Source organism: Nycticebus coucang, chromosome 11, assembly GCF_027406575.1.
Source record: "Nycticebus coucang isolate mNycCou1 chromosome 11, mNycCou1.pri, whole genome shotgun sequence".
Lineage (NCBI taxonomy): Eukaryota > Metazoa > Chordata > Mammalia > Primates > Lorisidae > Nycticebus > Nycticebus coucang.
In genome coordinates, this window is record NC_069790.1 from 121,127,921 (window position 1) to 121,144,911 (window position 16,991).

General features: G+C 50.2%; 1 protein-coding gene and 1 non-coding gene across 3 annotated transcripts in view; both read right to left on the reverse strand.

Annotated features, from left to right (window-relative positions):
* SMARCD3 (SWI/SNF related, matrix associated, actin dependent regulator of chromatin, subfamily d, member 3) overlaps window positions 1–8,009 on the reverse strand; it is a 36,621-nt gene extending 28,612 nt beyond the window's left edge. Inside the window, exons 1-2 of one of the 2 annotated variants that reach the window (XM_053609122.1) lie at window positions 7,710–8,009; window positions 5,895–6,032 (exon numbers count right to left, since the gene is read on the reverse strand). In XM_053609122.1, coding sequence (XP_053465097.1) covers window positions 5,895–5,933 — 39 coding nt within the window. In that variant the 5' untranslated portion in view covers window positions 5,934–6,032; window positions 7,710–8,009. Of the gene's footprint in view, window positions 1–5,894; window positions 6,033–7,709 lie in introns of those variants that run through there. The other variant, XM_053609123.1, reaches the window with a different exon arrangement.
* Window positions 8,010–12,096: 4,087 nt separating this feature from the next.
* On the reverse strand, window positions 12,097–12,203 carry LOC128560544 (U6 spliceosomal RNA). Its single transcript, XR_008373040.1, has one exon. It is a non-coding gene; the product is annotated as a U6 spliceosomal RNA (small nuclear RNA).
* Window positions 12,204–16,991: the final 4,788 nt, after the last annotated feature.

Consider the following 16,991-nt stretch of genomic DNA (forward strand, 5'->3'; position numbering starts at 1 on the left):
CCCAGCCCCGGCTGAACTGCAACCAAAAAATAGCCGGGCGTTGTGGCGGGTGCCTGTAATCCCAGCTGCTCGGGAGGCTGAGGCAGGAGAATCGCGGAAGCCCAAGAGCTAGAGGTTGCTGTGAGTCCTGTGACATCATGGCACTCTACTGAAGGCCGTAAAGTGAGACTCTGTCTCTACAAAAAAAAACTAAATAAATAAGAATCACCTAAGCCCAGGAATTGAAGGTTGCTGTGAGCAGTGATGCTAAGGCACTCTACCCAGGGCGATAAAGTGAGACTCTGTCTCAAAAAAAAAAAAAAATCCTTAAAACAATTCTTAAAACTCACACTAAGGGCAGTGCCTGTGCCTCAAAAGAGTAGGGCGCCAGCCCCATATGCCAGAGGTGGCGGTTTCAAGCCCAGCCCCAGCCAAAAACGGCAAAACCCAAAAATAAACAAACAAAACAACTCGCAAAGATCAACCAAATAAAACTGATATTAAAAAAAAAAACCACCTCACACTAAGACCTCAGTGCACACTAGCTGCTCTTCCTCTGCCCAGCTGCGTCCCTCTCACTTCCTGCAGGTGACCATGTCTGTGTGGCTGCTCTCCAATCAGAGGTGCTGCCAAGGAAGAGAGGGCTGGGGTCTGTGTGGGGGACTCTTGACAGGGGCCATAGCCAGCCCAATGGGCACACTTTTCAAAGTGTCCTGAAGACAGGGGTGCAATGGCAGTAAAGAGCAAGTTAGAGGAGAAACTGAGGCAAGAAAAGGCAAAACCACAGCGATGCTTCCTGCAGGGTGGTCATGGGGAATAGAGTGGGAGTTTGTGATCTGGAGCTGGTGCTCAGCTTCTCCTCCTTCCACGAAGGCCCCCATGGGCAGAACCCTCCCTTCCCCACCTGTGCGGGTACCCCCAGCACCCACTGCAAGCCCATCTACCGGGGCCTGCTGTTGATTCAGCTGCCAAACCAGGTCCAATGCGCCACAACCCACCTAGAGCATCTCCAGAGGACTGCAGGGCTCTCCACCAGGTTCTGCTGGCTCACCTTTTTTCTCTCCAATTAAAAACTTTGTTAAAGGCAAAGAAGGCAGGCTTTTCCTGTGGACAAATTGCAGCAGCCTGGATGGGCACTACTATCTGTGAAGATGACCTAAAACTGAGGCACTTGGCATTGAAGTTCACAGATACAGGACAGGGAGAATGAACTTCTTGGCTGGAAGCCCTTGACATATAAGCCGAGTAAATAGCAGGCTGGGACTGGACCAAGGGAGGCATTGGTGGCATTAGAGGGTGCTCTGGGGTCCACAGATGACACTTGTGGCAGGGGCAGCACTGAACATCATATTTTAAGCCATGCAGGAGTGAGGGGCACTCTCGGCATTTGCCACAGGCCAGGTGTTGTGTGAAGGGCTCAGCTCTCACTCTTGCCCCTGGTCTTTACTGACAGACTCCACGCCCTGTTTCACAGATGAGACTTGTAGCTCAGGGGACTGAAAAGGGTTTATTCTCTGAGACTGAAGAAGGCTAAACCAAAGTCAGAGGGAGACCAGCTGAAGGGGGACAAGCTTCCTTGAATGTGGAGTATCCCTCCTGATAGTGAGGGGACCTTGGGGCAGGCAGGGCGTCTGCACCAGCTCAAGTGTCAGCAGGATGAGCTAGAGAGCCAAAAGAGGCCCACATTTGGGTCTCAGGATGTAGAGAGGGTGAGGTCAGCAGCCCACAGAGGGTTCCGGGGCTCGGTTTCAAATCGGCTTCAGATCCAGCATCTCCGCTCCCGCCACCTCATGCATTCCTCATTTCCTCAAGAAATACTTCCCTATACTGTGCGGAATAAGGTGGAGGCACTCCTGGCCTGTAAGGAGCACTACAATTAGAGATTTCAAGTTTGGGTATGTGCTACAAGACACAAGTGGGACTTCACACTCAATCGGAGGTAGGAGAAAGTCTCCCTGGAAGAAGTGGCACTTAAGTGGAGACTTGAAGGACGAGCGTCACTAGCCGGGGGTGGGGGCCGGGAAGGGTGTTGCAGGTGAAAGGAAGCGCATGAGTGAAGGCGCTGAGCGGAGCCCTGAGGGAGCGGAAGGCGGAGCAGGTTGAGTGTGTGGGTACTCAGCTTGGTCCAGGTCGGGTGGAGGGGGCAAGGCTGAGTATGGGACATTCAGTTAGGGGCAGAAGACAACAGTGGCGTGAACTAGAGTGGTGATGTGGGGAATAAGAAGTGGGTGAAATTGAGATGTAGCTAGGAAACGAAATCAAAGATTGTGGTGATTGTTCCAAAGGAGATAAGGAAGGGAGTAGTGTCAAAGGTTACTCCCAGATCTGGACTTGAGCACTGATGTCACTGTCCAGCAACAGTGGCCAGTCCCACCTTACTGCTGAGAAAGCCCCGCTCCCTTGCCTTCATATGCTCACAAGGAAACTTCTCTATTCCCAGGAGACAAGACTCTGGAATAATCCTCCTTCCCCTCTGCCTACCCTTCCTCTTGGAAGGAGGCAGCTCTGATACCTGGAGGACCAGCCTCTCTGGGCCTCTGGGTGGGGTGAAGGTGTTGAATTCATCTTGCGCAGGGGAAGCAAACCTAGCTTAGGTGGGGAGAACCTCCCTTCTACATTTGGGCTTCAAGTTCAAGCCTTTTTCTTAGACATGTCAATATATCCCTGACATGCGGGATAGAGTGGGACTGGTCCCTCTTTGTACCCAAATTCTCTTGCTGGGCAGACATGCTGACAGAGTTCTTTATTTTCTATGAGGATTTTACCCCTACCTGGAGAGCATGGCTTTGTACTTCATTCCTGATTTCAGTAAACCTTCCTGCTGCCAAGTATTCATGTTGTAAATACTAACACAGAAAGTATTCCCTGAGGGTAGCAATCCTTTCCTCCAGTGGCTCTGAATTTTATCTTCAGATTAAGCAAAATCAGCACCATTTATATAGCTGGACAGTATTGCGTTGGTCCTTGCCTTGGCCCTTGGAAACTGTTGTGATATTGTTGAGGTCATTGCTCAATTTGTCACACAGCATCCTCTCCACATCCTTACACAGGAGGGTTTCAGGGTTAGAAATTGCAGTGATTTGAGCAGGTGGTTTGATTTCTGTCCTATGGACGTGTGACTCATGTGACTGCTCGTCTCTCTGCTAGTGGTCAGGGTCTCAGGACCTCATGGTGGACATTTTGTTGATCCTTAGCTGCATCAAGTTTTGCCCTTTGTCCCAGTGTCCTCACTACAAGTATCTTTGCAAATGCCAGCCCTTTCTGGAATGAAGTGGAGGGTCTGTACATCTTCCCGGGTCATCTTCTCTGTCCCTCTACCCCCTTCCCTCCCAGCAAACTGTTCACATAGAAGATGATCCAAGTTTGTAAGCTCCAGTAAAGGCACATGTGGGTACATACATGAGATACAGTCTCAAATTCCCTGGAAGTTTAGGTCACAAAGAAATTGGTTTCACACCTTGAGAAGTAAGTAAACAGAACACATTATTCCAAAAGGTGGGCATGGCTGGAGTGATGGACAACTCTGCTGTATGGTCCCCTGTGAGTTCCCAAGGGTCTGTACATCCTCACCAGCAAGGAACACCAGGGACACAGCATGATCCCCACAAGATGCCCCTCAGTTGACTGCCTGTCAAAACTAGGCATGGCTTCAGCTTAGCCCTTCAGATGCAACAGTTCCAGAAGGCTCAGGATGCAGCCAAAGCTGAGAGCCTTTGCTCACTAGTCCCAGCTCAGGCTCCTCCTGGTGACACCTCCTCCCAGTGACACCTCCAGCTCATTACCCCCAGCTCATTACCTCTGCCACTTAAAGCTGGCTTGCAATCATGCCACACGCGTGCTCAAGGTGAAGACAGCCTCCAGCTGCTGCAGCCAGACTCTGGCACTGCTGGGACCTGGCTTGTCATCACCCAAATGCTTAAGCGCGCCCCCAGCCTGCAACCATACTGAATGAAGGCTGACTTTATGCTACTGTGACTCCAAAATAAAACACCAAACTTCCCCTGGCATCTCACCCTCACCATCTCATCGCCATGGGGGCTGGGGCTCCTGATCCCCCAGGAACCCCTTCATGACCAGGAACCCTTTGGGGACTCAGGGTCACCACAACATACCCATTTCCCCCAGTGTCCCCAACTCCAGTCCTATCAGGCATCCGCCCACCCCTCACTACCCACCTTCAGTGAGATCACCTTCTTCAGGCAACGGCTGGTGCCCTGGGGAGCACCTTTAGGGCTTAGCTCCATGAGTCCCAAATAGGTTACTACTTAGCCCCCTTAAGGGGACTTGCCATCTTTCAGGGAGCTCAGCTGCCTCTGCATTGATCCTCACCTGCAGACACCCCAATACTTCAGACTGCTTGAGTGTGAGTCCACTGGTCCAGTAAGAACAGGTTTAATACACTAGTTCACACTTTTTCTTTATGAATCTTCATTTAAAAACCTACCATTGGGCGGTGCCTGTGGCTCAAAGGGGTAGGGCACCAGTCCCATATGCCAGAGGTGGTGGGTTCAAACCCAGCCCCGGCCAGAAACTGCAAAAAAAAAAAAAAAAACCGACCTACTATTGCAAACTGAATAGGCCCCCACCTCACCTAAGGTGCTGGTTAGCTTACATAGAAGGGGCATGCCCGAAACCTGCCTGTTTCCTGAGTGACAGGCAGCAGGTGAACAATGCTCACTGCCACCCCGTGTCGCTCTAATCCTCTGGGCCTAGACCCTGCTCCGCCTGGGGAAAGGGCAATAGGGCTCTGACTGGCCTTCAGAACAACCAGGCAGGAAGGTGAGTTCCTCTGCCCCCTTCTGAGGAAGAAGCTGAGGAAAGCACTCTCATCCTGCCCACAATGCCAGGCCTACCCCACCCCTCTGCCTCCTGACAGCCACAGGAAGTGCACCTTTCTAAGGCTCTCCTGAGGTGTCCCTCTCAGAGCCCCAAGGCTTGCACATCTGTGGCCCTTCTGCTCAGACCACCAAGGCCCTGAGGACAGGGACTAGGTCCCTTATACCTTGAGCTCCTGGCAGCACCCAGATCTGCTAGGTAACTCGCACAGGAAAGGCCAACCAGAATGACAGGCAGGCTGGGTCGGCAGAGCTCAGACTTGAGCTTCAGACCCACCTCCAAACCCTTCCCACAATTGGGTGGGGTGCTGGGGCAGGTGGCTTTTCTGCCTGGAGCCTCAGTGCATCCTTCTGGACAAGGCAGAACTGATGTGAAACTAGCAGTCCTCTTCTCACTATTCAGGGAGGAGGCGTAGGAGGGTCTAACTGGGTACAACACCTGAGAGCTCACCTGAGCTGGAGGCCCACCTGTGGCAGGGCAGGGCTCCACTCCCTCAAAGGCCACACAATACCACGGACTTCCCACAAGAACGAAGCCCCACCTGGGGCATTGCAGGGCTTTCCGAGGTTTACACAGCACATCTGGAGATAGGTTTCTGAGCCCAAGTTGTACCAGGGTCAGCAGCTTCCTTCCAGCAAGCAGAGAGCCTGTGTGTGGAGGGCTGTGTGCACTTGTGCAAGTGCATGTGCATACACCCCAGAGAGGGGGGAGACAGTGTGTGCCCCAGCTTCTGGGGTGGGGGAGGAACTGGAGCAAGCCAGAGCCCCAGACATTTCACACAAACCAAAACCCTGGCTTCAGACTAACTTGTCCCTGTCTCAGAGTGCCTCTGGGAACCAGGACCTAGGGATGCCAGGAGGTGTAAGACGGGACACTCAGCACGAGGACAGAGGTGGAGGGAAATGGATCGATGACAGATGTTAAGAGGGTGGAGAAGGCCCCAGCCAGAGGGATGAGGATGAGACTGCTGTGAGCACCGCAGAGCCCAGCTGGGGGCCGTGCTGGGGCAGGGTGAAAGCTGCAGACACTCAGGCCCCACAGCTCCTGCTCCTGGGCTGGTGTGGTGAGGAAGTGCCTACCTGTACCACAGTGGGGGGGTGCTGAAGGCCTGGAGTCATAGATGGCAGGGTCCTGCAACTGGTGAGTCATCCAGTGCCCCCTCGGGGCCCAGGCCGGGAGCCCACCTCGCCAGCAGCACCAAGGGCCATTCTGAGGATCTGAAAGGAGAGGCCAAACCCTGAGCTCCCAGGCAGACTTAAAAGGGACTCTGGAGGCTGCCAGAGTCCCTGAAGAGGTGCCCTGAGGAAGAAGACAGGAGGCCATGCAGAAGGGGACCAGGACAGAGGGGGCTAGTGAGGGCCAGCCTGGAGATGGGGTGACACAGAAAGGGCACAGTGTGGGAACAGTGTGTACTGGTCCTAGGGGCCTGCTAGACAAAGAACTAGAAAGGGAACAGCAGAGACCTCAGGCAATGCCCTGACAGGGGAAGGCAGGTTTGGAGGGCAATGGGTGGAAGGGGAGAGCTGGACACTGGAGGTGAAGGTCAGACAGCAGGCCAGGATGGTGACTGGACAGCCTCTGGAACCCAGGCATGTGAGGGTATTTGGGGTGGGGCAGGTAGTCAGCCTGGCTATCATCCCCTGCTGTGTGACAGCCTTCCTGGCCAGGCCCCAGCTCTTGCCCCCAGGCAGCCTCCCTCCCTTCTGGAAGAGCAAGAAGGCCTTGGCCTATGGGAGGACCCAACTTCTGAACTGAAGTCCCTGGGCAGTAGGGGGTATGGGGACCAAGGAGAGGCCAGCTTTGTATATGTGTGGCATGGGTGAGAGTGGTTCAGGGGCCCTGTAAACCATGTGGGCAAAAGGTGGTGCTGGCCACAGGTCAGCTCTGAGCAGGGTGAGGAGAGAGCATGAGGAAAGGAGAAGGCTGGGGAGAGGGATTGCTGAGGATGGGGAGGAGCCAGACGGTGTGGCTGATGGGGAGTTTAGCAGGAGAGGCAGAAGAGCAGAGGAAGGTGCTGATGGGGGTGGGGGGTAGTCACCAGTCCAGGGATGAGGGGAGGGGCTCTGCAGGAAGGTGGGGACAGAGAGACAACCTGAAAGGGAGGTGTCCAGGGAGAAGGATGACAAGTGGAGACAGGGAAGGTGCCAGGCAGGGGGAAGGAGGGAAGGTGCCAGACAGGGGGAGTAGGAAGCGGAGCATGCCAGGCAGGAGCAGGTTGGGAAGTGCTCGGCAGGGGGAGGTGACAGGCAATGGGAGGAGGGTGGTGCCAGACAGGGGGGAGGAAGGGAAGGTGCCAGGCAGGAGGGTGCCAGACAGGGGAAGGAGGGGAAGTGCAGGTGGAGGGAGGATAGGAAGGTACCAGAGAGGGAAAGAGGAGAAGATGCCAGGCAGGGAGGAGGAGGAGGAGGTGTCAGAGAGGGGCTGGATGGGAGTCTGCCAGGCAGGGAGGAGGTGTGGGAAGGGGGTTGGAGGAAGGGGTACCAGACTGAGTGGGGCTGCAGGGCACCTCCCTAGGTGTCTGGTGGGGGGATGGGAGTCAGGAGTGGGGAGATACTGGGAGAGGAGGAGAGGAGGAAGATGTCAGGAAGGGAAAGGGGGACGCCAGGTAGGGAGGAGAGGAAGTGCCAGGTGAGGGGAAGGTGCCAGGCAGGGGGAGGAAGGGGATGCCAGGCAAGGGGGAAGGCAGAGATGCCAGGCGGGAGGAGAAGGGATGCCAGGCAGGGGGAGGAGGGGAAATGCCTGGCACGGGGAGGAGGGATGCCAGGCAGGGGGAGGAGGATGCCAACAGAGGCGAGTGGGTACTGCCAGGCAGGGAAGGCGGGGGCGCCGGCGCAGCGCGGCCGGGCGGCGTCTTCGCCAGGGGCCATGGGGGCCGCGCGGCGCGAGTCGCTCACCTGCTCCCCCGGGACCCCGGCCCGGAGCGCGGCCGCCCGCTCCCCGCTCAGCGCTTGGTCGGCCCGGCGCCTGCGCCGCTGCAGCCCGGAGCGGGGGAGGCGCAGGGAGCGTCTGCAAAGAGCGAGGAGCTTAATAACGAGTTAGGGATCGGAGCAGAAAGCGTCGCCCCACCCTCAATCTGTGTGATCGCGTGCTCAGAGTCCCGCGGCGGGCCCTGGTCAGACCCGCTGTGTTCTTCGGCCTGTACACACATGTGTCTTAGATCTACACATGCATCTGCACGCCCACGACTCACACACTCAGACGGCATCCTATGTGGTGGCAGACATTCCCTGTACTAAGACCACAAGTGCACACGTGGGCACACACATGTACAGGTGTGGACACACGCGAAACAGTCGGAGCATCCTTTGTGGCTACAGACATTATCTACACCAGGTCCACACGCGCACAATTCCCAACGCACCCCCTCAGAGCCTCAGCACCAGGCTCTCATTAATGACAATTCTCTCCCCTATTATGCACTTAACACTTAACTTGGGCAGCTGGGAGAAGCCCTTTTCCAACTTCAACCCAGTCAAACCTCCATGGGACCTCCAGTCCCACTGCTAACCTCCAGACTTGAGCTAGCACAGTGCCCTGCACACAGCAGGGACTCAAATCTTACCTGCCGGAAGGAATAAGCCCCAGAGATCTCTGGCAGGGGCCAGAATGAACAGGCTGTCCTCTGGAGGAGCAGCAGTAAGCAGCATATGTTTACCAAGTATTTTTTTTTGGGGGGGGTGACAGCCCCCAGAAGGGGGTTGGCAGACAGCAGGGAGCCATAGTAGAGCCCAGGATCTGTGCCTCTGGTTCCACCTCTGCCACATGCCAAACACTCCCCTCACACCATGAGCATTTGGGGTCCCGGCTCTGCTCTGCCTGGGTCCATGCTGGCCCTGTGATGAGCAGGCCCCATGGACAGACATGAAGTGTTTCATCCCTCTTTTTGGTCATTTTGTTTTATTGTTAAAAAGTTTTCATGGTAGTAAGATGCACGTAACATAGAATTTCTCACTGCTCACGCCTGTAATCCTAGCATTCTGGGAGGTCAGGAGTTTGAGACCAGCCTGAGCAAGAGTGAGAACTCTGACTCTAGTAAAAATAGAAGAATTAGCCAGTCATTTTGGGGGGGGGGGTGGCGCCTGCAGTCCCAGCTACTTGGGAGGCTGAAGCAGGAGGACTCCTTGAGCCCGGGAGTTGGAGTTATATTGAACAATGATGATGCAGGTGGAAAAAAAAATTATTATTGCAACCATTTTTAAGTATGCAGTTCAGTATTGTAAAGTATTTTCACATTGTTATACAACCAACCTCCAGAGCTCTTTCCATCATGCTAAACTGGAACTCTGTCCCCACTAAACAGGAGATCCTCAACCCCCCCACCCCCCACCCCCCATCACCATTCTACTTTCTGTCTCGAATTTAACCTCTTGTAAGTGGAGTCATATATATTTGTGCTTTTGTGACTGGCTAATTTCACTTAACATAGTGTCCTCTAGGTTCATCCACGTTGTAGCATGTGACAGGCTTCTTTCCTGTTTAAGGGGAACAGTTTTCCACTGTGAGTATACACACCAGGTTGTGTATTCATTCATCTGTTGAGGGACATCTGGGTTGCTTTCACCAACCACAACAGGGCTGGCTGTAGTGATTCATTTGGCTTTTATGCTCCTGTTAAAATTACTGGCATCAAACAGGACAGGCCCCCCCTCCCGTTCTGCCCTGGGAAGGCATGCTCAGCAATCCCCCACCCCGCAGCTGCTCCCTCAGCACCCGTGTTTCTATTTTCAGGACCTTTTCTCAGAGCATCTCATACCGCTCAGACACAGAGGACCCACTGTGGGCTTCTTTTTCTTCTTTTTTGGAGACAGCGTCTTGCTCAGTTGCCCAGGCTGAAGTACAGTGGTGCAATCATCGCCCTCTGTAACTTCAAACTCCTGGGCTCAAGTGATCCTCTTGTTTTGGCCTCCCAAAGGGCTAGAATTACAGGTGTGAGCCACCTCACCAGGCCCTACTATGGACTTCTTAATCAAATTTTCTTACTCAATGTTCTGAATCAAAACTGATGCCTGTGCCGCTTTCCATGAAGGCACCTGAGTCCATGCTAAGGAGCCCATGCTGCCCTTCCTAGGAATGTTTCCCTGTGACTTCTGGAGATGCAGTGCCTTATAAACCCAAAGGACAGATCCAGAGGCAGAACTCAGGACAGCAGGCTCAGCAGGGAAGCGTGGGGAAGAGGGGAGGAGTGAATATTTTGAATATTCAGTGGCTTGGGGGGATGAGGAAGGCCTCCAAATGATGGGATTTTGGGGGCCTGACTGGACTTCCAGGATCCAGATGCTGACTCCCAGAGATCACTGTTAGTGCTGCATCCCTTCTGGCTGACAAGAGTCTATTCAGGGGCAGCACCCACCCTCTTCCTGCCGGGGGACGTGCTGAATGCTGCCTTCCCCTCCCTCCATCACCAGCTGCTAACTTGGCAGCATATGCCTCACAGAGCCCTTCTAATGGGACAGGCCAGTAGTTTCAAAAGTGAGGAGAGTGCTAAGGTGGCCAGTCCTGATGTGGGGTTTAGCACAGGGCCTCCAGATGAGGAGAGTAGGATGGCCAGGATACAGTGGGGGATAAATGGTCCCAGGCAGGTAGGCCTGGCTCAGGTGAAGGGCAGAGCAGCCACATGGGCCATTCTCCCCTTGTGACCCTGTGTCCACACTCCGTGGACTCCCCTTTTCTTCCTTGTACTGACAACTGGTGAGGAAGCCACCTTGGGAGCCTTGAGCAAGGATAAGGTTATCAAGCATTAAGCCCATGGCCCTTCTCTGTGGCTCCCCAGGTGGCCGGGAGGGGCATGAAGTTAGGACAGCAGGTCTCTATCCCAGTGCTTAACATCTTATTTCTAAATAACTGTCCCCTTGTTCATCCTATCTGTCTCTCTCTCTGGGCCATGACTCCGTGAGGGAAGGAGTGGAGACTGCCAGCCCAGAGCCAAGCCCATTGCCTGGCACAGAGTAAGAGGAACATTCCAACAGGTGAGCAGTGGCCATACAGGGGCTGAGAGAGAGTCCGGGGAAGCCAGGGTAGGCTGGAACAGAGGTCAAGGAGGGGAACTAGCTGGGCTCCCCCAGACTAGAGTCAGGGATGACAATCAGTCATTTGTGAGTGTCCAGAGTTTTTCACTGCAAGCACTGCTTGTATACCAAGAATTTGGAAATGGCCTAAATGTTCAACAGGTGACAGATGACATGATTCCTGTGACAGGTGTGAATAGGTGACAGGGTAAAAACATCACTCAATGAATGGTATCAAACAATGGAGACACTGTCTATGTGCTGATCTAGAGAGATCTCAAAGTGTGTTAAGTGAGAAAGAGCAGGGCACACAAACACAAACAGTATGTAAAGCAGGCTTACGAGAGAGCGTGTGTGTGAGTGTACGTGTGTGTAACGTATGTGTGTGCCGTGCATGTACATGTATATGACTCCAGAAGGATTCAGAAGACATTGGCTGCAGTAGTTGCTTCCGGTAAGGTGGCTGGAGGACAGAGGTGGGAGGGACATTTACCTCTACTGTGTATTCTTCCGTAGCGTTTGAATTAAGAATACTTTACCCATTAAAAAAATAAGTAAAAATTTACTAAAACCGTCTGCATCATCATTTGGATTTTAATATATTCTGACTACCTGCTCTGTAAAAACAGACACAAACCTATGTGCCTTTGACCATGAACCCCTGTGGTACCTACACTCTCTCCGCTCATTTCTCTCACTCATTTTGTATTTTCCCTTCCACCCTCTATCACCGTGGAGCCCCAGTACTGGGGGCAGAGATGAGTGAGAATCTCTCACCAGATGAGGGTGAAAGAGCTGACAACACCAGCTAGAAGAGGCTGGGTGCAGTGGCAGAGGCCAGTCTAAATGCTCCAGGAGACAAAGAGTAGGATAGGAGAGCTAGGGGCGGTGGCTCACACCTGTAATCCTAGCACTCTGGGAGGCTGAGGTGGGTGGATTGCTTAAGCTCCAGAGTTCAAGACCAGGTGGGCATTGTGGTGGATGCTTGTAGTCCCAGCTACACGTGAGGCTGAAATAAGAAGATTGCTTGAACCCAAGAGTTTGAGGTTGCTTTGAGCTGTGAGACCACAGCTGTTTGTGAGTGGGGGACATGGTGCCAGGAAAGGGGCTAGGGAAGTTAGTGTGTGAGAAAGACAGAGTTCAGTGTTGAAGATGGAAGGAGTTCTGTAGTGGATGGTGCTGGAGGTTGGATAACATGTGAATGTACTTAATATTGCCAGTCTATACGCTTACAAATGGTTGTGATGGTACATTTTTTTCTCTTATCTTTAAAAGAAAAATTATATGGAAAGTTTTATGAATTTGTATCTTCCTTATGTAGGGGCCTTGTTAATCTTCTCTGTATTGCTTCAATTTGATTATATGTGCTGCCGAAGTGAGCACCAGATGGTCAATTATATGTTATTTTGCCACATTTTTTTTTTTTACACAGAGTCTCACTCTTGTTGCCCTGGGTAGAGTGCTGTGGTGTCACAGCTCACAGAAACCTCAAACTCCTGTGCTTGAGCAATGCTCTTGTGTCAGCCCCCCGAGTAGCTGGGAGTACAGGCACCTGCCACAAAGTCCAGTTTGCCATAATTTTTAAAACTTAAAAAATGCTAGAAGAAAGAAGGGAAAAGGTGTTTTCTCACCCACCACATGTCAAGCCCTCTACTGGGTGTTTGGTTTCCCACCCGCCCTGAAGGACATCACTGTTCACATTTACAGATGATAAGACACAGAACTTTGGTGCGAGGTCTTGAGGGGCCATTGGGTCATGACAGGTGCACAACAAGAGGACAAGAGGGCTTGCTCAGCAAGGAGCAGGCTGAGCTGCTGCTACGGGTGTGACAGTATGTGGACTGGCCAATGGCCTGGTGGAGCAAGGAATAAGGCTGGTGAGGGTCATGGCTAAGACAGGGGCTCTGGAGTCCTCGAGGGGATCTGGGCTTCATTCTGGGCCTAGGGGAACAACAAAGGGCTGCCTTTGACCTCTCTTGCTGGCTGCTGCACCAGCTGGAGCTCTTGAGCGCTCGTTCCTGAAGACTTTCAGCACCCCTGGCTCCCACGTGGTCCCCCAAATATTCTCACAGATTAGAATCTTTCATGGGGAAAGGACAAATGTTCCAGAAATTGCTCTGAGATGAAATCAGATTTATTTCTGATTAGCATTTTTCTTTTCTGAAGCAGTCCCTTCCCCAACTGTGTAAACTTTGGGCCCCATCAAACCTGCATTTGCCCTGGAGGAGTCAGATAATAGACTGTGACCACTCTTCCTTTCTTGGGTGACTTTTGTTTTCCCTAGAGTTAATGATCAGCTTTTTTAAAAACAGACTTTACTTTTTAGAGGAGTTTTAAGTTCACATCAAAATTGAGTACAAAGTACAGAGAGTTCCATAAAACTTCTGCCCTCCCCCACAGGTCCAGCCTCCTCCACTATCAACATCTCCTACTACCCATGGTTGTCACCCTGGAGTCTCCCGTCAAGATCATCTTGGGGATTCCTTTCTCTTCTCTCCTGTTCATTTATTCATTCAACAAACAAGTATCAAGTCCTATGCTCAGCATTGTTTTAGGCATTGGAAGATGGCCATGAACAAACTAAACCAAGAAGTTTGTACCTACTTGGAACTTTTCTTCAAATGGAAAAGTAGACAACAGGCAAGAACAATAAGAAAAATATGTGGGATGTTCCTTGTAGTCATGCAAGGCCACGTTACTATTCAAAAATCAATCGATGTAATCTATCATATTAAAAGGTTAAAGAAAAAAATCACATGATCACGTTGATCAATGCAGCAAAAGCATTCGACGTAATTCAACACTCATTCATCGTTAAAAATCTCTTGGAAAATTTGAAGAGAGGAACCTCTTCAACTTGATAAAGAGTATCTACTATACACCTTGAGCTGACATCAAACTTAATGGTCTGTGAAAGTTGTCAGAATCAAAACGGAGTCTGCATTAAAAACACTGACAAATAGAGCCAAGGAGGGCGGTGAAAGGAGGCTCTGGTGTTTGAATGCCTGATAACAAGAACTGTCACAAAGACTTCAAAACCCACAGCCTCACACAAAGGCCGGGATAATCTCACACACACAAAATACTTCTGTAAAGACATCTGGTTGGCAACTGCATATCCAAGCTTGCCCTGACATCACCCTTGTTATAGATCCTTGTAGCCAATGATAATTTTCTCAGAACTATCATTTATTTCTCCCTATTTTTCCTTCAAAAACTTCTTTCTTTACTTCCCTGACTGTGCACACGGTTCACTAGGGTGCTGGTTTCCCATTGCAATGCTAATTACTGAATAAATGTCTTCTTTCAGAGTGTCTCTCTCTCTGTTATTTAGGTTGCCAGATGAAAGACTGCGTGCTTTTCCTTTAGACCTAGGGAAAGGCAAGGTCACAGGGGTCCTCAAACTACAGCCCGTGGGCCACATGAGGCGGTGCAATTGTATTTGTTTCCATTTTGTTTTTTTACTTCAAAATAAGACATGTGCAGTGTGCATAGGGATTTGTTCATAGTTTTTTTTAAACTACAGTCCGGCCCTCCAACGGTCTGAGGGACAGTGAATTGGCCCCCTGTTTAAAAAGTTTGAGGACCCCTGAACTGTCACCACTCTTATTTGACATATTGCTGAAAGTTCTAGCCAGTGCAACAAGGTGAGAAAAGCAAATAAAAGACATAAAGATTACAAGAGAGAAATAAAAATGTCCCTATTGGCAGAGACACCACCGTCTACATACAAAATCCCAATAAATCTACACAAAAACTTCCTAGAATAAGTGAGGTCATCAAGGATACAAAGTCCACTGTGGACTGGCCACTGTGGCTCATGTCTGTAATTCTAGCACTTTAGGGCACTGAAGTGGGCAGTTTCTTTAGCCCCGGAGTTTGAGGTTGCAGTGAGGTATGATGATGCCAGGCTACAGAGTAAGACCCTGTCTCAGACAACAGAAAAAGTCCATTGTAGTCTATATACTACCAGTGCCCAAGTGGATACTGAAACTGAAAATACAATGTCATTGGCCAGGCATGTTGGCTCATGCCTGTAATCCTAGGACTCTAGAAGGCCAAGGTGGGAAGCTGTCTTGAGCTCAGTAGTTAGAGATCAGCCTGAGTAAGAGTGAGCCCCTATCTGTACTGAAAAGGGAAAATTTAGGTAGGTGTTGTGTCAGGAGCCTGTAGTCTCAAGTACATGGGAGGCAGAGGCAGGAGGATTGCTTGAACTCACGGGTTTGAAGTTGTTCTGGGCTAGTCTGAGACCATGGTACTCTAGCCCAGGTGACAGAGTGAGACTCCGTCTGAAAAGAAAAAGAAATAGTACCATTTACAATTGCTCAATAAAATGGAAATGCTTTGTGCATATCTAACAAACACATACAGGACTTGTATGCTGTAAACCATGCAATATTGATGGGAACAATCAAAGAAAACCTCAATAAATGAAGAGAGAAAGCAAGTTGGTGATTTGGATGAGTCAGAATAGTAAAAATATTAATTCTCCCCAAATTGATATACAGGTTTAACTCAATTCTTATCAAAATCCTAGCCAAAGTGCTTATCAATAAAGAGAAGATTATTCTAAAATTTATATGGGAATGCAAAGGATTTTTTAAAATAGAAGAATAAAGAGGGAGGAATCCCTCTACCCTCTTATGTAAAGCTACAGTAACAAAGACAGTGTGGTGTTGGCAGAAGGACAGACACTGAGACCAATGGAACAGAGCAGAGAACACAGAAATAACCCCCCATAAGTATGCCCAGCTGATTCTTTTCTTTCTCTCTCTCTCTCTCTTTTTTGGAGACAGAGTCTCAGTTTGACATCCTCAGTAGAGTGCTGTAGTATGACAGCTCACAGCAACTTTAAACTCCTTCTCTTGCCTCAGCGCAGCCTCCCAAGGAGCTGGGACTACAGGCGCCCACCACAATGCCAGGCTATTTTTAGAGACGAGGTCTCACTCTAGCTCAGGCTGGTCTCGAACTCCTGAGCTCAAGCAAACCACCTGCCTCAGCCTCCCAGAGTCCTGAGATTACAGGCATGAGCCACTGTGCCTGGCCTTCAACTGATTCTTTATAAAAGTTCAAAAGCAAAAGCAATTCAGTGGAGGAAAGACAGCCTTTCCACAATGATGGAACAACCAGACATCAAAAAAAAAAGAGAGAAAAAAAAAAAAAAGAGCACCTAACCCTCAAATCTTATTCAAAAGGGATGACAGACTTAAATGTAAAAGGTGAAACTATGAAACTTCTAGAAAACATATAGGAGAAAATTTGGGGGATTTAGGGCTAGGTAAAGAATTCTTACACTTGATGCCAAAAGCACAAACGATAAAAAGTGACAAACTGGACATCATAAAAACAAAGAAACTTTTGCTCTGCGAAAGAAGATGAAAATAAAAGACATGGAATAGGAGAAAATACGTGTATCCTACCCTATCCTATCCCTATCCTATGTGCATCCTAATAGGAGAAAAACTGCATATCGAACAAATTATTAGTACTTAGAATATAAAGAACTTTTAAAACTCACAGGCTAAACTCCCAAGTAATCTAATTCGAGAGAGAGCAAAAGACATGAACAGACACACCACCAATAGGGCCTACAGATGGCAGATAAGTCCCCGAAAGGACGTTCACTGCCAGCAGCTGTCACACCGCACACACATCAGACTGGCTGAAATAGAAACTAGTGATGACGCCAAATGCTGGCAAGGATGTAGAGAGACTGAGTCACTCATGCGTTGCTCCTGGGAAGGCAAATTGGTACAGAACTTGGAAAACAGTTTGGCAGTTTCTTGTAAAACGAAACATGCATTTAACCCCGCAATTGCACTCAAGCATTTATTCCAGAGTAAAAACTCATGTTCACCCATAACCTATATACAAAAGCTCACAGCAGCTTTTTCACAATAGCCAAGAACTGAAAACAACCCAACTGTCCTTCAGCGGGTGAATGTTAAACTGCCGTTCAGCCACACTACGGAATACTACTAAGCAACGAAAAGGAACAAGCTATTGCTAAACACAACTACACAGGGAATCTCAATCTAATTAAAAAATTGCTTCAATTTTTTTTTTGTTAATTAAAATTATTAAAAAAGTCATTTTTTAGCTCTCTGGGAGGCCAAGGCAGGAGGATTTTGCTTGAGACCAGGAATTTGAGACATGCCTGAGATAGAGTGA